The 21,364-nt window shown below is 33.9% G+C and overlaps 1 protein-coding gene and 1 long non-coding RNA gene across 2 annotated transcripts in view; one reads left to right on the forward strand and one right to left on the reverse strand.

Moving 5' to 3' along the window:
- Positions 1–21,364, forward strand: part of LOC136798287 (MFS-type transporter SLC18B1-like) — a 59,209-nt gene that overhangs the window by 306 nt on the left and 37,539 nt on the right. The window contains exon 3 of the mRNA XM_067054875.1: positions 1,722–1,812. Within this exon, the coding sequence (XP_066910976.1) occupies positions 1,722–1,812 (91 nt within the window). The remainder of the gene's footprint in view (positions 1–1,721; positions 1,813–21,364) is intronic.
- On the reverse strand, positions 12,853–17,125 carry LOC136798293 (uncharacterized). The gene is made up of 3 exons (XR_010845374.1): positions 17,045–17,125; positions 16,873–16,933; positions 12,853–14,359 (listed from the first exon to the last, which is right to left on the reverse strand). It is a non-coding gene; the product is annotated as an uncharacterized lncRNA (long non-coding RNA).

Here is a 21,364-nt window from a genome sequence, read left to right on the forward strand (position 1 = left end):
TTGACTTTTTGAGTTTCAAGCCTAAAAATGTTCTTAACATGTTCTTAAATCCCCCATTCTTTATGTATTTTTGTCCATTCTACTAAGAGATTGGCTGTTTTCGAGTCCGCGAATCCTTGAAATGTTCTTAACTTGTTCCAAACAATTTGGCCATGGAAGCGTTCTTGTATAGCTTTTTATAGTTTTTCTTTTAAAAAACTTCTAAATTTTACTCTCAAGTGAGTTACGACATGTCCAAAGTAAAAGTGAAGCAGTTCCACTCACTTTCAAAATGTCAAACATAGCTGGAAAGAAGCACCTTATGATGTAGATCAACGCGATAGCTGTATGAAAAATTTAACTTAAGGCTATAAGAAGTTATATCCCAAAAACCTGTATTATGACGTCATAAACATTATGTAACATTACGTCATTAAACTAAATATTTGAATATCTCGTGAACTAAAAGTCATATACACGTCAAATTTTGACCACAAATAGATATTGATGTAAGAAAAATTTTGAATTGAAAATTTTTTGAAAAAAATGATGAAGTCATTTTTTAGAGCCAAAAATCGAAAATAGCTTAAAAACGCTGACGTCATCATTTTTCAGGAGATTTGGAAATTTTCAAATCTAGAGAATATTTGTTCTGTCAAAATTTCATATTGATAGATATCATAAACAGTTTCCGAGTTATTCAAATTTTTAGTTTAATGACGTAATGTTACATAATGTTTATGACGTCATAATAGAGGCTTATGGGCTATAACTTCTTATAGCTTCAAGTTAAATTTTTCATACAGCTATCGCGTTAATCTACATCATAAGGCGCTTCTTTCCAGCTATAATTGACATTTTGAAAGTGAGTGGAACTGCTTCACTTTTACTTCGGACATGCCGTAACTCACTTGAGCTTGGCTCTGGTATCTTGTTTATTTATCATCGAGCACTATTCAATATGATTTCATGGCAATGATTTAGTTTTTCTTCTTAAGAACTTTCAAAATTTTTGAAGCCTTCGGATGCTCTTACCATCCCGATTTGAAGGTTTTATTTTTCCGTTTCATATCAGACGCATATTTCATATCAGGACGGTGTCTTCCTATTGTTATATTATGCTAAAAAAAGCAAAAAACTGTTTTTCTTTTCCTCTTTCTGACCAACCTTGCTCCACATCCGTGTCAATTAAATGTGAAAAAGCTTGTAAATTATAATTGATGAGTCAGCAAACGATATCACTCTTATTTAAAAGTGAAACCTTTAAAATTCAATTCAAAGAATTACAGATAAACCTTGGTGGCAGGGGGCAGTGCTCCCCCTTGGCCGATTTTATTTGGGGGGGGGGCACCGAAAGGCAAAGGCACCAAAAAGGACTACTGATTACTAATTTTAGCACCCCTTTGTTTTTTACACCTTAGAATTAGCAGTTTTCAGAGAACATAGCAGAATCCCAAATATCCCAAAATTTTCGTTCTTTTTTCTTTGGGTTCTTTGGCGTTAGTTTTACAAACATATTTTACTTTTAAAAGGGGGCGCCAAAATCTCAACTTTCCCAAAATGCCTCTTCAGTTTGCCCTAATTTTGTTCGACTCATCACTAAGCTCTCTAAAGCTCTTGGCTGTTACATTTAACATTTCCATCCCAACGTGGTTATGAAACAGGGGTGTTATTTTTAACATTTCTCTCCCAACGCGGTTATGAGACAGGGGTGTTATTTTTAACATCTCTCTCTGTTCCAGGTTGGTGGTTTTCATTTACCATTTACAATAACTGGGAGTATTTTGCTGGCGATGATCATTCCTGTATTTTTCCTTTTACCTCCAGAAGAATGTAAGTGTGTTCATATGTTTTATTTCGTTTTTAGTTCTTTTTACACCCCCTTCTTACAGACCCACTGGGGCTCCTTCCAACTGGAAAAATTGGCCAAAATATCGTCCTCGGTGGAACATTTTCCTCCAATTTTGTCCCCAATGAGATTAATCAAATAAACCAATTCTCACTGCAAAATATTTACTATTTTTCCATCCCCACTGAATTTTCTGACTTGAAAACAAACAAAAAAAGAAATATGAGAATATCAATCCCCATCGAGTTTCAGTCCGTCATTTTTACCCCTACTTGCTAGTAAAATCCAACTGGGTCTGTGAGAAGGGGATGTCTGTTTCACTCAATTTCCCATGTATTAAACAGATAAGAGTCGAGTAATTTAAGAGAGGCTCCCGAGGGGTTTGCGTGATATCGCAGGGACATATTTCTATCTTGATTACGTGATTCGGATTTTTTTTTCGTGATTGCATGATCAGAGGTCAAAACGTTTCTATTGTAATACACTCGAAACAATCCCACAATGCATCGCCTTTTTAGAAAAATCAAAAATTCCGATAAGGTCTATTGCGTGATATCGTGACCAAAGCTACCGCTGGGGGAGCCTCCAAAGACTTTCAAACAACCTTTTGATTATTTTGGGATTTCAGGGCTAGCTCACATATTTTATTTCGTTTTAAGTTCTTTTGCACTCAATCTTTCATAAATTAGACAGATTGATATGTAAGAGTCAAGTAATCTAAGACTTTAAACATCCTTTTGATTTTTTTGGGCGAATGACAACTTACTCAAAATGTTCGCGTCCACATTTTCAAAAATTTCAATAAAAATTCAAAAAAACCTCTTGAATCAGCGGATGGGCGGAGGGATATTTAAATGCCGTGGGCGTTTGACTGTGATGTATTCATGTAACCAAAAAGAACTGGTTTCCCTTATCGTTCACCACTTCTGGGCTATCCGTCCTGCTCACAGCGTCCTTTCCAGGAGTAAAAAATAGAAAGTTAAATGGTAATTTAAGAGGTTAAGTTTTAGGCCGTCCGCCCATAGTACGCCCCCGTCGCATTTGCTCTTTTCGGTAGAATCTATAGGTGGTTTAGAGCTATGACTTCGATCACTGATCTAGATGGGGCCCCGTCTACTCACGATTTTTTCTGAACTCGATAGTAGACGGGTAGTTTTGGACAAAAATTTCTACAATTTTTTGTAGAAACGCTTCTGATTGGCCGATTATGTCTATTGTTCTCCCGAAAAATTTATGCAACAAAATTCTGATTGGCCAGTTTTCAAACGGTTTTTTTCTGGTGGAAAATTCAAAATCTCAAATTCTACCATACTAATTTTTATCTCATGTGAGCTTTGTGAAATGGAGTAAAAATTTGTATGGGCCCAGACTATCACTGATCTTCCATTCGCAAAGAAGCTCATCTTACAGTGAAGACAAAGAAAATTATTTATTTACCTCCCTCCCTCCCTTCAAGGCTTGCGAGCATGGTTGCAGGCGGCCATCTTATACATTATAATTATTGTCAAATATGGGAAATATTTTATCCCCAAAATTATTTGTATAGGAGTGGTTAGCCAATAAACAAATGCCAAAACTTAATATACTGGTTTCCCTTATCGTTCACCACTTCTGGGCTATCCGTCCTGCTCACAGCGTCCTTTCCAGGAGTAAGAAATAGAAAGTTAAACAATATTTTTTTAATTATTACAAGTGCTTTGGGAATAAATATTTTGCTCTTTATACAATATTGTTACAAAGAAAACTACAAAATTTGAAAAAGGTGCTTAAGGGTGTTATGTACAAAAATTAGTGTATAAAAAATACTAGACTCAATAAAAAATAACGACCAACATATATTGAATTTCTGCTAGTTCTAAAATTTGTGCCATATTTCGGATGGTGGATTGTATGTAACACCTTCGTTGTTTTTCCTGCATTATATTTTTCAAATTCTGGTGGTAAGATGTTACTTCCAGCTTTCGTAAGAGTGGTCTGCGCAGCTTATGTAGGAAATAGTTTGGCTTAAATCGTAGCTACATAGGAGATTCGAATTTAGCTTTTAGGTATATCTTATTGTTGCATGTTAAATGCTACGCTAGCTATGATGTCATCAAAATGGTGGATTATTTTAAAGTTTTCCTTAAACCTTTCGAGTTTAAGGCATTTTGTACCATCTGGCAGGGCATGACAGCATCATGAATGCGCTTTGTTTGAGTCCAAAAAATGGTATGTTTATATAGAAAAAGTTCGTATTATTTAAAAGAAAACTGAAATAGTGTGTAGTAATTAACCCTTGAGTAGTAATAAAAAGATGTATCAGAGAAAACGGACCAACCGTGTTTAGCTATCAAAAGTGAGCCTTTAAGTCGCCTTCGACTTTTGTCCCACCCCCCCCCTTTTTCTACACTATTTTTCTTTGATAAGAACAACGAGGCTCAAAAATGCTTTAAAATATGCTTTAAGTAAATCAAGGCTCAAAGAAATAAAGAGTTCAAAGATCGATCCTCAAGGAAAATCTACTTGTCCTTTTAAAAAAAGTGTACATCCCGGACAAAAGGTCTGTATGTAGACTTTTCAGTAAAAGTCATTCATTTGACTAATGACCAAATATGGTGAATGTTAGCTCTCTTTTCAAAGTAAAAGAGAAAATTCAGAGCTGCAAATAACGGTTGGTTATCGGTAATCACCAGACATTTTTGGGTTTCCACCGGCTATTTTAAAGGTTAAATTTTACTTTCGTCCGGTGAAAACTTGAGATTGAAAGTATGTTTGAACCTTTAGTTCACAATCCTTTTGTCCAGATTTGTATGAGTTGTGCAAAAAAGAAAAAAAAGCAGTTTACAAGAAATTAGTAATTTCCAAATTACTGATGAAGCAAGGTGCTGGATCCGGCCATCCGACGTAAACATGGACATTGTAAAATTGCCGAGCATCAGTGTTTAGAACACTGTAAACTTCAACTCCATCAATCATGATGAAATATCTGTAATGACCATTACTGACGTATCGTTGGTGAACCTCGATATGGTTGGTTCCATTTGGAGCTGCTCCTTGGAAGTTTTGGTAGTGATTCCAATGACCATTAACCGCAGATGAAATATGAAAAGTGACTGGTAAAGTCAGATATGGCCTTGATATTATTGGTATACGTGCTCCATAACTGGTATCTCTGACCCCTTCGTTTGCCATATGGAAAATTGTATACCCGGTACCTCCGTAAGATGGGTAACGTACGTTAAGTGACACGCTCCACTCCATTGAGAGAACGGGAATGACAGCCATTAAACGCCCTGGGTTTTCAATCTCTACAGTGTAGAAATAAATATGTTTGAAAGAGTATTGAGATATTGAGGAAAAAAATACCACTTGTTGTGGAATGACAGCCATTAAACGCCCTGGGTTTTCAATATCTACAGTATGGAAATAAATATGTTTGACAGAATATTGAGATATCGAGGAAAAATACCACTTGTTGCGCAATGACAGCCATTAAACGCCCTGGGTTTTCAATCTCTACAGTGTGGTAATAAATATGATTGAAAGAATATTGAGATTTCGAGAGATATCAGACCGTTTGATACGAGAAATTTTCAACATGTTTCGACATGAGTATTTTTTCAAAGCATTGAGATAAGTATAGTGTGCTGGCATTTTATTTGTATGGATCAAAATATTACAGTTAACCCTTTAAGTGCCAATGTCGATTATATTGGTCATGGGCTATATAGGAGGGCGAAGCCCTCCTGTAAGCCCTCCCAGTTTGAGTTAGAAATCGTCATTTTTTGTTTAACTCGTAGGAATTGGAGTGAGAAGTGAGTCTTTACAACGAGATTTTAAGCCAAAAAGTTAAAAAAATGCAAAAATTTGACAAAAATCTACTTTTTTAAGATTTAAACCGTTTTTGACCATTTTTGGTCATGAGTGATCCAAGAACCTCCAAATTTGGCCCTGCTTTACTTGATTCTGTCGAACAAGCTCTATTGGCCCTTATTAATTTGACTTGAAATTTGGTACAGACAATTTTTCACATAACTCTGAACAAAATTTTATTTCATGAAACAATTTTTCGAAAAGTTATAAAATTTTAAAAATCGGGGGTCAAAATTAGATTGCTCAAAAATTGACGTCAATTATTTTCAGAGAGAGAGCATTTTACTTCATAACATTTCAATACGATTAAAATAAATTCATTTATGTACAAAATCTTTTCTTAAAACTTTTTTTTTTGGACCACCCGGTAAATTTCTTTTTGATAAGAATTTGTCGATGATATTACAGTCTTTTACATAGAATCTGGTGATTTTTTTCTGACATTTCCCAGCTGGCAAGCAACGGTCTTTTAACGTTCAAATAACGTTATTTGGACGTTATGTATGTCACATAGACGTCGTTTTGACGTTTTGTGCCGGCTGGGTTGATAAAAAAATATTCATCACTAACCTTCATCGCCGATGATCACAACTGGCTTTACTCCGTGACGATTTGTTGGGACAATCTAATAAAAAGAAAAATATTTCGAAAACGTAAATCATACCATGTTGTGTCCCTGTTGGTTCGGGGGGGAGGGCTGGTTGTGTCAGCTTAAGAATGTGTTAAGAAAGAAATCCACTTTGTTGATACAATTTTCATAAGAACGTCCGAAAATTTTTGAAGCCTTCACAGATGTCCTTTACTTTTTTGAGTTTTTAATCTAAAAATGTTCTTATGTTCTTATTTTAATCATTTTTTAACCATTTTCCTAAAAAATTGGTTGTTTTAAAGCCCACAAAGTCTTAAAATGTTCTTAACCTTTTCTTAATATTTTGGCCGTCAAAACCTCATGTTCTTCTATAGTTTGTTCTTATAAAGAATATCGTGTATCCCTGGGTTGGGGAGGGCGTTGTGTCAGCTTAAAAATGGTGTCAAGAGAGATAACCTACCTTAAGGGAAGAAACCCAGCTGGCACACAACGTTGTTTTAACGTTCATCTAACGTTATATGGACGTTGTGAACGTTAAATAAACGTTGAATAAACGTTGAAACAGCTGGGAATTCGGGCGGGAATCTGATTACCGGTGGATTACCGGAAAAGTTTTGTCAGACGGAATTTAATTTCTTGGATTGCTAAAAAAACTTAAATTTGGCGCCAAATATTAAATAAGTAAAAAATCCGTTTTAAGGCCTGGAATAGCGGGAATTTTGGAAATGAGTAAAATAATCTAAAATTTGGCGGGAATTTATTTCTTGATCGAAGAAAAAAATTAATTTTGTTTGGAACTTAATAAGGCGAACTTTGTCTAAATCCGGCAAATTTTCTGTCCGCCAAATATCTTCGCTTAAGTCGAGTTAAATTCGTGTTGAAGAAGTGAAAATCTTAAACTGTTTAATTCATATAAAATGTTTCGTTATTTTTGAGAAGGTTTTATATGTAGCTTAGAAAGCGGACTTAAAATTATAACATACACCCTCATTCCAAAATCCACTCAGGGAGATTATATCAATAATTATATGACTGATTTTATTTAGATTGCGCGCTCTTATCCTACGGAATTTGAATCCTACCTGATTTGTAATACCCTGCTCGCGTCAAAAATCTCTGATAATACGCCCACTTTTCCGCCTTCCCACCACAAACAAGACGTAGTTTACAAATACGTAAACAACAAAACTGTTCAACCATTCAGAAGAAATTAAGACTCTACACTTCATTTTTAAGAAGTAATATTTTTGATCAAAACCCATTTTCTCCTAACATTATTTCACGCGTCGTGTACAAGTGTTCGAAATTCCAATGAAACAGTTTGAAATAATCAAACTATTTCAAAATGGAACTCGGGGTTTTAATCCCTAATTTCCCTCAATGTCATATCATTACTATTACTAATTCTCCGAGTTTGAAATAAGATTTAGCTTACCTTTTCCGCCGCAAAAACATCATTCACGAAAATCATTAACAACAACAACACCAACAATATTTTCGATTCCATTATATTTAACATTTTCATTCTTGTTGAAAAATGTAAAATTATTAATCTTATTGCAGTAACTTCACTTCAAAGATTTTTGTCTTTAGAAATCTAATTTTTCTCCTAAATTTGTCGTTTTTTCTTATCCACGGATGAATGGTGTTATTCAGGTTTTTTTCCAATTCATGTAGGTAATGTGGTTATTTTGTTAAATAAATCAAATACCAAACCATGTCAATTGCTTAATGGGCTTAAATTTGAATATGGGGGGGTAGAGGATATAACAATTTTCAGTGATTTACCCCCGGACAAAGTGACTTTTGGCCCCCAGACAACAAGTTTTAACCCCAGACAAGCATCAGTTGACCCCCCGGTCAACCCCAATTATCCCCGGACAGAGCAAATATACCCCCCGGACTATACTCCACCCCCATGTCCGGACATTTTCTGGAAGAGCCCAATCTGACTTTTTTTTCCAAAAACACATCTCTAAAAAGTTATGAAAATCGCTTACGTTAACTCTGTTAGTTAGGTAAATAATAATTTAGTGAATTTGCAACCTTGTTAGATATTTCATCTTTTGTGACCAGCTTTTACTACACGCTTTTTTTTTATAAGAATACACTTTATAATAATGTCCCTGATGAAAATGGCCAAAGAATTTAGAATATGCTAAGAAAATCACCATCATGGAATTTTGCTACTAAAGCTAAGAATGCCATTTTTAAAGCACTTTCAATTATAAATTATAAATTATCCTCAAGTACGGCTCACTACTTTTACGAAAGTGCCATTTTATGCTTGAGACGTATGTACTAAATGTTAAAATCTAGTATGAATTAGGATCCTAACCTAAGAATGTACTGTAAGAATATTTTAGGATGATTTTCCCAAAAAAGTTAAGAATATTCATGATGAAATGGATTTACACCATTCTTATGAAAAAAAAGCGTGTACCATTTAGTCAGAACTGAGCCCCTTAGGGTATAATTTACATAAATGGTCATAACTAATTTACACATTAAATATTCAAAATGGTTCCGACTCGAATAGATAACCCACAATTTATGAATATTTTGTATTGTATGCGGATGAACAATTCCGATTGTTGACGACTTTGTAGAACTTTTCTGATATAAAAAAATAGCATAGTTTTGACTGACAACGGTGTAAGAGTGGTTTTTATTGAAACATCTTGTCATTTACATGTTTTTTCTTTTATAAGCATAACGTTTATAAGCATATGCAGGCTCAGTTTTTGGTACCTAAACAATGGCTCTATTGTTTGAGAACAATAGAATGCTAAGCATAATGCGAGCCTGATGTAGGGGCAGACACTTGCTCATAAAAAAAAACATGTCCCCCCCCCCCCCCCGTCTTTGAAGTGAATTATCTCGAGTTATATGTTTTTTAAAAGAATCAATCCTTTTGTATTGGAAAGAAAAAGGATAAACTAAAATTTTGAGGGGTTATTTGTAAAATTTGGTCAAATAGGTCAAAAGTTATGGCCTGAAATGTTAAAACATTATTTTTCAAAAAGTTAAAACAGGCAATTAAACGAATAAAACGTCTCCCCCGCTTATTAATTTTCGAAAAATTTTCCGCAAATGTTTTTTGATCTTTGGAAAACTTGCCTCTTGGTATGGGTTGGACAGGCTTAACGTCTACATAACAGTTTATGTGGGTTCTTCAAAGAACCATATGGCGAACTTACATTTTCCTGCAGTTTTCAATTAAGATAAACCATTTCGTAGGCAAATTTTGCTCTTCGGTATGATATAATCGTCATCAAAATATTTTGTCGGCTAAAAAAGATTTCATCGCTAGTCCCTTTTCCGACATGCTTTTGTATCTTTAGAATCGATAAATTGATGATTTATTTTATGAAAAACAACCTTTACTCCAAGGTCCCGAATAGTAGGGGGTCCGAATGAATGGGGTTTGGAAATTCTACCTCCGAAAACCCCCCAAAACTATGTAACTATAAGCATGGATGTGTAAAGAAACAGGAGAAGTGTGCTATTGTAACCAAGCTCGCCCTGTAACCAAGCTCGCCCTACGATTAAAAAAGTTACGATGTATGTATGCTCATTATCTCATATATCGTGCATTTTTAATGAGCTCTTTTATCCATTGGTGAAATCTTTCGAGATTCATTGTTTCTGACATCAGTGTAAGAAAATATTTGGACTAAAAAAGGCCTGTAAACTTGGCAATCCCTCGTCAAATAATAAGATTTTTCAATCAATGTTTTCTTAAGGTGAACTATATTGCTTGATACTTTCCTCCAAAATTCTCCAGCGACTTTATGTCTACAAATTGAGTCTGAAATTGTGTGTGCTTATAAAAAACTTTTCATTTTCTGGCTTGAGAAAATATCTTTTCAAAACAAAATTGAACGGATAACGAAATGGAACATAAACTTGTGTCGTGGACGAAGTTTTATTTAATTTTCGTATATTAAAAGGCTAGAATCTTCATAGCCTGGGAATCAAAGCGTTAAACTTTGTTCACAGTCTAGTTTATGATATTTTTGCTGCTTGTTTAACGCTTGGCGCAGGTAACTCGCCTTTCAGGGGAGATTTTTCTCCGCAATGGAAGTTCAGTCTGATTGGCCAGATTTTGTGCGTATTGCTTAGCAGTACTTTTGCGCGTATTTTGATAATTTCGATGCGCGCGCAAAATTTATGGAAAAAGCTGACTCTGCGGAAAAAAGGAAAACAAATAAAAATGAAAACATAGATTCATTTAGAAACAAAATGGATGTTGGTTGGAAGTCTAAATACATGTTTTGATGTGGTTTTTAGTAGTTTTGAAAGTCTTTAGAGCTTGTGAAAGAGTTTTTATGGTAAGTTGATTATGTGTGTTTGCCTGGGTTTCCAATCCAAAGTTCAGAAAGTCTGTCAACAAGGGTTCACACACAGACTGTTTATAACATTCTGTGTCAGACTAATCTACCTGCACCAAGCTCTATAATCTTAGAACTTTGCACTGGGTGAAAAGCTGTCTTCGGGAATTTTCCAAATTTGGAAAATGTCATATTTCCTGAAATTTCCATAAAAAAAAGTCGTATTTCCTGAATTTTCGAAATCTGACCTTTTAATTTACAAAAAGATCTGAAAGCTGATATTTTCAGATATTTCAAAATTTGAAATTTCACATTTTATGGTCTTCTAGAATTCAGGAAATGTGAGATTTCTGAGTCGTAAGAAACATTTAAAAGATGAACTTTCCAAGATTTCCAAAGAAAAAAAAGGTGACATTTCTCATAATTTCAAATGTCAAGATATCCGAAATTTTGCAATGTCAGAAAGACCATGAAAGATCACTTTCCCAAATTTTTCAAAATGTCGTATTTCCTGAATTTTCAAAATCTGACCTTTTAATTTACAAAAAGATCTGAAAGTTTATATTTTCACATCTTTCAAAATTCGAAATTTCACATTTTTATAGCGCTTTTTAAAGTTCAGGAAATTTCAAATTTTTAGTCGCTAGAAAGACTAAAGATGAATTTTCAAAGATTCTTAAAAAGATTTTTCGCTCTTAAAGGGTTGAAATATTGAGGAAAATGCCCACTGTATGACATGTAAAGGGTATGAATTTCACCAATTTTTCAGAGCAGTCCTAAGATCACAAAAATGGAAAAAGATTCTTTCAAATGTTGGTCACGACTCAGCAAATTTTGTGAAAAACGGTCGAAAATTCAAAGTTTTTCTAACAAAAAAGGTTGAATAAAATATATTCAAATAAAAAGTGTTTCTTTCCTGTTATTATTCCTTATATGGAAGTAATTGCTCTCCTTAAGACTTTATTTTGAACTATCTTTGCTATGACGTAAATCGCTTATTAGATTTGTTTATTATTTTCAACAAAAGAGAGCGAAAGAAAGAAAAATGTGGTTTATTATCTTAAATCAATAAACATAGTGTTGAGCCAATTATATGTGAGTATTCAATCATGTGACTTTTGAGCGAACATGTGAAAAATTTCGATTTTATTTTTTTCTCGAAAGTTCTTTGTAAGATGAAGTTGTGTGTTGGTTATGAATTTTTAACTTGTAAAATTATATATTTTCTTATCATTTAATGTTTTGATTTTCTTTTCAGAAAAAAAAATACTTGAAATGGAAACAAATTCAGTCACAAACAACGCAACCATGGAATCATTCTACTGTACCTTCAAGACTTTTAATTGAAGCCTTTGCTCGAAGAAATATTGTTGCAGTTGGTAAATTAAATTGAATTCTTTTGGATTTCCAATGGACAGAGTATTGATACATTACGCTTCAGAATGACAGACTTTACCATTCAGATCAGTGGCTTGAAAACTTAATTAAAACTCATACCTCCTTCGCTCCAGACATAAACTTGTAGAATGGGTAAACTAAACATTCATCGGAAATCTCAGAAATCACAGTTTTAATGATACACTCAACAGATTATTGTACACAAAATTTCAAATACTGTATGCAAGGTTCTAATAACTAGACTCGACAGGAATTTGATTGATGGTGAGATGGTGGATTTGATGGATTTTTTATACAATTAATATCACAGAATATCATAGCTTTTTTTATCTTTGTGCTTTGAAATGAAACATGTTAAATAAATATTTAATGTTATGTATTATTTGTTGGTTTGCCATTTTTTGTATCCTTGTAGCGTCAAGTTGGTAAAATGATTAGATTAACGAAGATTTTATGGTCATCTTTCCTCACATAGTAATTTGAAGCTTTTTAAAACCTATTAAAAGATGATAATAATTAAAAGGAATACCAGGAAATATGAAATTTCCAAGTTATGGGAATTTAGCAAATGTCACATATTGGCGTTTCCAAATTTGGAAAATTTGACATTTCCATTCCTCATGAAATCCCAAAAAAGATGAATTTAAAACATGAAAAAGATCAGGAAATTTGACATTTCAAAGTCTGGGAATTTAGCGAATGTCACATAGTGGCGTTTCCAAATTTGGGAAATTTGACATTTCCATTCCTCAAGAAATCCCAAAAAAGATGAATTTTAAAACATAAAAAAAGATCAGGAAATTTGACATTTCAAAGTCTGGGAATTTAGCGAATGTCACATAGTGGCGTTTTCAAATTTTGAGAATTTGACATTTCCATACCTTCGGAAATACCAAAAAAAGTGAGATTTCCAGACATTTTTAGGTCTTTTTTGGTATTTCCAATGAACTGGAAATTTCGGTTTTCACCCAGTGTTGTGAGGTGAGGTATTTTTTGTTTTTTCTAAGATTATGAGCTTGGATTCCTAGGCTAGAATCTTCAATACTGATAATTAGAATGTTCAGAGCAAACTTGAGTTCTTTTAAAGGTTTTATTACGTATTCCCGTTTCATATCAGACTCATGTCTCGTATCAGGACAGTGTCTGCCTATTGTTCGTTGTATTGTACTGAATAAACAAACAATTATTTTCTTTTCTTTTCGTCTTTCTGACCAATCTTGTTCCACATCTGTGTCAATCGGTAAAAAAGCATGTGAATTCAAATTGACGAGTTTGATATCCCTCCTATTTAAAAACAAAACCTTTAATCACAATGTCCGATAATATGCATAATATACATAAATATGAAATAGTATTATGGAAATATAAACGACAATTTTCTTATTACAATACTCTTAATTGTGCTGACACCGCAGAATTACAAAAGGAATCTGTTCGCACGGGAGGAAGTGATCACTTTATTCAAATAATCTAACCGAGAAAGAAAATAAAAACTAATATTCGTCATCGATGATTACAAGATCGTCTACACATTCACTAAAAGTCACTAAAAGGGGTGATTTTGGAGGGGGATAAGTTTGAAAACGGAGGTTAGCCCGGGGTGGAGTTCACAGTTACGGAGATGTTTACTTTGTTTGTTCCAATCTCTGTCACCACTATTATTCTCCGATTCCACCCATTGCGGTTGTAAACTTTGTGAATATATATTTTCAGTAGTTTACTATACCTCTAACGAACGATAGTAAACAAATCTTCGACAAGAAAAATCGGATATCTAAGAATTTCCAGTCTCGCTTGATGATATTCAGCTTTGCTTTGTCTAATATTCATCAAACTTTTGCTTAGAGGTGGACGATAATATTAATTATTACAAAAAGTTTGTTAATTTCAAATTACTGATGTACACAGGGCAAGGGTCATTCCACGGGTTTCCTGCATACACATGAACATTGTAAAACTGCCGAGCGTCAGTGTTTAGTACACTGTAAATTTCTTCTCCATCAATCATGATGAAATATCTGTAATTACCATTACTGACATATCGTTGTTGAACCTCGACGTGGTACGTTTTGTTTAGAGTAACGGTAGGTGGTGGTGGCGGTATTATATGATTGATGTTTCCGTTCACAGCAGACGATATTGCAAACTTTTTAGAAGTCTTACCCATTGCAATAAAAGGGACACGGCCACCGTAACCGTATTCCAAACCATTAGCCGACAATTGTAAAATACTGCAAGCGTACCTCGAATCTGTGCTTATTATTGTCTCGTTGTACCACCTCATATCCAGTTGAACGCTCCATTCGGGTGAAAGAATTGGTACGATCGCAATAAGAATGTTTCGTTTTACTTCTTTCTCTGAAATTATAACATATAAGGCGAGGCCAATCAGGGGGGGGGGTCATGCAGTTATTATATAAACACTATGACAATTACTACCGTGGTGGTATATAAAGCAAAATTTAGGAAAACAGTTACTCCACCAGTGGACTAACTGTAACATGGATGGTGCCTAAGCCCAAAATTGTCGATTTTGGTAGGATATGGTGTACTAAGTGAGCACATTTTTCACTTAAAATTTTAGGCTTTCAAAAATTCCGGAAGCAAAAAGATTCAAAACATTTTTTTCAAAAGTCAAAAAAAATCACAAAATTTTTTCTTCAATCAAGGCATGAAAGATATTTTAACAAACTTGGAAAATGATTGAGATGTTTAACTCTTGAACGGTCGTTAATAAGACGTACCCTGTAATGGTATCAAAAATGAGGAATTTAAAGTCTGTCCAGATATAATTGGCAGTGGAAACAAGAATGCCTGTAACTTTTGATAGTTAAATATAATTATGGAAATTTTTTTTGCTTGTTTTAGAGAATCAAAAGCGCTATATTTGAATGTATTTTCGGTTGAAAAATTCGCGATTTTAAGCGGTTAAATTTGCGATTGCAAAAATTGAGCTTTTTTTCTACTTATGCTATAACGTTCATTTTTACACCAGTGGTAGTTCAACCTTGAGTTAAGAAGTTTCTTAAATTTCAAGGCAAACAGAAAAGTCCTTCAGAAGATATGGGACCCGAAATACCCCTTGGTAGCACTTTTCTGTGAAATATCAAATCTCCAACTTATTACTAAAAACGGGGGTAGTGATATGATTGATAAAACAGTTTTTCGATCATAACACATTTTACGATCTCTTTAATGACCTCATAGACAAACTGTGTTTAGGGTTTTGGGAATTAGCAAAGTTCTTTAGACTTAAAAATAACAAAGGCAATATAAGTTAATGCTTATCTTTTCAATAAAAACAATTATACTGTGATTTCACTTCTTTTCGAAATAATAAGTGATACCAATGCACCAACACTTAACATTTTCCAACTTTTAATTGCACTGTTCAAAAGAGATAACATAACCCCCGTTTTTAGTAATAAGTTGGAGATTTGATATTTCACAGAAAAGTGCTACCAAGGGGTATTTCGGGTCCCATATCTTCTGAAGGACTTTTCTATTTGCCTTGAAATTTTACAAACTTCTTAACCTAAGGTTGAACTACCACTGGTGTAAAAATGAACGTTATAGCATAAGTAGAAAAAAAGCTCAATTTTTGCAATCGCAAATTTAATCGCTAAAAATCGTGAATTTTTCAACCAAAAATACATTCAAATACAGCACCTTTGACTCTCTAAAACAAGCAAAAAAAATTTCCATAATTATATTTGACTATCAAAAGTTACAGGCATTCTTGTTTCCACTGCCAATTATATCTGGACAGACTTTAGTGAAAAAATTGTCAAATTTGGCATTTTTGGGGGTGGTATACACCAATTTTGAGGGTAAAATCAGTTAGTACACTATGGAATAACTGCAAGGGTGGTGGTGTCTGTAGAAAATGTCCAAAATTGCAGTTACTCCACATAGTGTCAAGGAGTAACTGCAAGACCCCCCCCCCCTGGGCCAATTTAGTTTGTTGTTCCTGACCGACCCAATTTTTGCTAAAATCAAAAAAATAATAATATCGAATTTCCACTACAATATATTTTACACACTAGTTATTTGTAAGAATTAAACTTGAATAAAGCTGAAAATTAATTCAAGAAATTGAAAAATCACAAAAAGCATTCCATACACTAAAATTTTATTATGATCTTAATCGAAGATAAAAAACAAATTGAATTTTTGATCCAGATACTTTTTGGACAATTTTCTCGGTACCTTACCAACCCTGATAAATGAAAAATTTATTCTTATTTTGCCGACCGACCGACCCATATTTTTCTAACGATCTGTCCGTAGAACAACAAATTAAATTGGTCTCGCCTAAGTATAAAAATATAAAAAAAAGTGTGGAAAATCACTCAGAGCTCCGTGCTTACCACGCACTAACTTAGATAAAGTATACAATGGAATTGACACTAAATCAAAATCCAGCTCATAAGTCCGCGGTCCTTACGATTTTGAGATAGCATTTTCGTCAGATTGTTTTTTATGTGTTTCCATCCATCCCTTTAGAGCTTTTGCGTGGTGGGCAGAAAACAGTCACAGCACATAAGTAAGTTTTTGAACGCAGTAAATGGTAAGACTACCCTAACATTCAATGGAAAGCTACATCCCTGACCTTCCATAGCTGCTGAGCATCAAGCTGAGTGACATCATTTTTCGTCATCTGCCAATTCCCTCTAAAAATGTTTTCCCTTTAAAGATATTTTTTTATATGATAAATAAAGGAAGCGTGCCTCTATGCTGACAAAGCAGAATGAATAAAAGAATTTCTAAAAATACTGTATTGATCGCGTTGCGCCGAAGGGGGAAAGGCTCTGAAAGGCTTTCTTTTCCGTCTTTAAAGTTAATTTTGTAATTAAAAAAAGGGAATCTACCTTTTTCACCAATCAGAACAGCTGGATTAAAGCCATGGTTGTTTTTCGGTACTTCGCCAGTCTGAAAACATAATCAGTTCTTATTAGAGGTATGGTGGCAGGAGACTTTAAATGAACGTTGAAACAATGTTGTGTGCAAGCTGGTAATTTAATAAGTCAAACAAAAACAAACCTTTGTTCGGTCACATGCAGTTTGACAAATCCATGCAAGAAGATAGAAATATCCAATGAGAGGAAGTATTGGTATTATCCTCATGTTTTGCAGACGCGTTTTTCGAAAATTGAAATTGAAATTGAAGAAGAAAAAGAAAATGCAACAGAATTCATTTTTTTGTTTTTTGTTTGCTGTCATAAGAAAACTATTTCATGAATTTCAATATCAAAATTTAAATCAAAATATGGTCAATCAAAATTTTCAATGATTAAGATTTTGAATAGAGAATCTTACCGACATTATAGAATCCATGATTCAATTTGAAACTATTTTTGAATTTTAATAAATTTACCATAGCGAAACTCGAATGTAACTAAAGCAACAGTCACTTTATGAAGAATGGTCTTGCGACTGAAGTTTATATATGGGCCTGTTTGAAAATTGGTCATCATTTAGGTCAAAAATAAAAAGTTTACAAAAACACCCGTTAACATTTGATATAGTTTTAATTAGGCTTACGCTATGGGAAAATAACATTTAATACCAAGGCAGGTCCTACTTTTTAGTAGATTTTGCACCATCAACAAAATCTTTGACTGCATTATATTTAACATTTTAATTCTTGTTGAAAAATGTAAAATTATTAATTTTATTGCAGTAACAAACACACTTCAAAGATTTTTGTCTTTAGAAAATTAATTTCTCTCCTAAATTTTTTGTTTTTTCTTATCCACGGATGAATGGTGTTATTCAGGTTTTTTTTTCCAATTCATGTAGGTAATGTGGTTATTTTGTTAAATAAATCAAATATCAAACCATGTCAATTGCTTAATGGGCTTTCGAGAAAAAATTTGAATATGGGGAGTGGTGGAGGATATAACAACTTTCAGTGATTTACCATCCCCCCATCCCCCGGACAAAGTGACTTATGCCCCCGGACAACCCAAATTACCCCCGGACAGAGCAAGTTTTGATGATTTTTCGCTACCCCCGGACTTACTCCACCCCCCCCATGTCCGGACATTTTCTGGAAGAGCCCAATCTGACTTTTTTTTTCAAAAACACATCTCTAAAAAGTTATGAAAATCGCTTACGTTAACTCTGTTAGTTAGGTAAATAATAATTTAGTGAATTTTCAACCTTGTTAGATATTTCATCTTTTGTGACCAGCTTTTACACGCTTTTTTTTTATAAAAATACACTTTATAATAATGTCCCTGATGAAAATGGCCAAAGAATTTAGAATATGCTAAGAAAATCACCATCATGGAATTTTGCTACTAAAGCTAAGAATGCCATTTTTAAAGCACTTTCAATTATAAATTATAAATTATCCTCAAGTACGGCTCACTACTTTTACGAAAGTGCCATTTTATGCTTGAGACGTATGTACTAAATGTTAAATCTAGTATGAATTAGGATCCTAACCTAAGAATGTACTGTAAGAATATTTTAGGATAATTTTCCCAAAAAAGTTAGGAATATTCATGATGAAATGGATTTACACCATTCTTATGAAAAAAAAGCGTGTACCATTTTGTCAGAACTGAGCCCCTTAGGGTATAATTTACATAAATGGTCATAACTAATTTACACATTAAATATTCAAAATGGTTCCGACTCGAATAGCTAACCCACAATTTATTAATATTTTGTATTGTATGGATGAACAATTCCGATTGTTGACGACTTTGTAGGACTTTTCTAATACAACAAAATAGCATAGTTTTGACTGACAACGGTGTAACAGTGGTTTTTATTGAAACATCTTGTCATTTACATGTTTTTTCTTTTATAAGCATAACGTTTATAAGCATATGCAGGCTCAGTTTTTGGTACCTAAACAATGGCTCTATTGTTTGAGAACAATAGAATGCGACCCTGATGTAGGGGCAGACACTTGCTTAAATAAAAAAAAACATATACCGGGCGTCCCAGATACCCCCCCCCCTCTTTGAAGTGAATTATCTCGAGTTATATGTTTTTTAAAAGAATCAATCCTTTCGTATTGGAAAGAAAAAGGATAAACTAAAATTTTGAGGGGTTATTTTTTTAATTTGGTCAAATAGGTCAAAAGTTATGGCAAATTTTGCTTTTCAATATGATATAATCGTCATCAAAATATTTTGTCGGCTAAAAAAGATTTCATCGCTAGTCCCTTTTTCGACATGCTCTTGTATCTTTAGAATCGATAAATTGATGATTTATCTTATGAAAACAACCTTTACTCCAAGGTCCCGAATAGTAGGGGGTCTGAATGAATGGGGTTTGGAAATTCTACCTCCGAAAACCCCCCCAAATTAGGTAACTATAAGCATGGAGGTGTAAAGAAACAGGAGAAGTGTGCTATTGTAACCAAGCTCGCCCTACGATTAAAAAAGTTACGATGTATGTATGCTCATAATATCACATATCGGGCATTTTTAATGAGCTCTTTTATCCATTGGTGAAATCTTATTGGCTCATTGAAGCTTTAAAAATTAGTTGAGACGAAATTCATTGTTTCTGACATCAGTGTAAGAAAATATTTGGACTAAAAAAGGCCTGTAAACTTGGCAATCCCTCGTCAAATAATAAGATTTTTCAATCAATATTTTCTTTAAGGTGAACTCTATTAATACAATAATAACCGGTTGTTAGTGAGGGCTGTACTGAGAAATATTGCCCGAGGTCAAGTAACGACCGCGCTTGCAAGGTTGTTGCGTTGACCGAGGGCAATATTATCAGTACAGCCCGAAAAAAACCGGTCATTATTGTATTTGTTAACCGTTTCCTTCAGCTTCGATTGAATTTTAGCGCTTTATCCAGGAAAAATAGCAAAATAAAGCAGAAAAAACAAGAAAATAATATTGCCCTCGGTCAACGCAACAACCTTGCAAGCTCGGTCGTTACTTGACCTCGGGCAATATTTCTCAGTACAGCCCTCACTAACCGGTCATTATTGTATTAATGTAGGCCCGTCGTCATGCGAAAAGAACCAATTGCAAGTCGTGTAGCCCGCTTCGAAAAAGTAACCGGTTAACAATGCTTGATACTTCCTCCAAAATTCTCCAGCGACTTTATGTCTACAAATTGAGTCTGAAATTGTGTGTGCTTATAAAAAAATTTTCATTTTCTGGCTTTAGAAAATATCTTTTCAAAACAAAATTGAACGGATAACGAAATGGAACATAAACTTGTGTCGTGGACGAAGTTTTATTTAATTTTCGTATATTAAAAGGCTAGAATCTTCATAGCCTGGGAATCCAAGCGTTAAACTTTGTTCACAGTCTAGTTTATGATATTTTTGCTGCTTTTTTAACGCTTGGCGCAGGTAACTCGCCTTTCAGGGGAGATTTTTTCCCGCAATGCAAGTTCAGTCTGATTGGCCAGATTTTGTGCGTATTGCTTAGCAGTACTTTCGCGCGTATTTTGATAATTTCGATGCGCGCGCAAAATTTATGGAAAAAGCTGACTCTGCGGAAAAAAGGAAAACAAATGAAAATGAAAACATAGATTCATTTAGAAACAAAATGGCTGTTGGTTGGAAGTCTAAATACATGTTTTGATGTGGTTTTTAGTAGTTTTGAAAGTCTTTAGAGCTTGTGAAAGAGTTTTTATGGTAAGTTGATTATGTGTGTTTGCCTGGGTTTCCAAAGTTCAGAAAGTCTGTCAACAAGGGTTCACACACAGACTGTTTATAACATTCTGTGTCAGACTAATCTACCTGCACTTAGCTCTATAATCTTAGAACTTTGTGAGGTGAGGTATTTTTTGTTTTTTCTAAGATTATGAGCTTGGATTCCTTAGGCTAGAATCTTCAATACTGATAATTAGAATGTTCAGAGCAAACAGTTCTATTAAAGGTTCTATTACGTATTCCCGTTTCATATCAGACTCATGTCTCGTATCAGGACAGTGTCTGCCTATTGTTTGTTGTATTGTGCTGAATAAACAAAGAATTATTTTATTTTATTTTCGTCTTTCTGACCAATCTTGCTCCACATCTGTGTCAATCCAATGTAAAAAAGCATGTGAATTCAAATTGATGAGTTTGTAAATGATATCCCTCCTATTTAAAAACAAAACCTTTATTCACAATGTCCAATAATATGCATAATTTACATAAAAATGAAATAGTATATACGACAACTTTCTTATTACAATACTCATAACTGTGCTGACACAACAAAATTACAAAACGAATCTGTTCGCACGGGAGGAAGTGATCACTTTATTTAAATAATCTAACCGAGAAAGAAAATAAAAAATAATATTCGTCATCGATGATTACAAGATCGTCTACACATAGTCACTAAAAAGGGGTGATTTTGGAGGGGGATAAGTTTGAAAACGGAG

Source organism: Clytia hemisphaerica, unplaced genomic scaffold (assembly GCF_902728285.1).
Source record: "Clytia hemisphaerica strain Z4C2 unplaced genomic scaffold, Clytia hemisphaerica genome assembly, whole genome shotgun sequence".
In the NCBI taxonomy this organism is placed as follows: Eukaryota; Metazoa; Cnidaria; class Hydrozoa; order Leptothecata; family Clytiidae; genus Clytia; species Clytia hemisphaerica.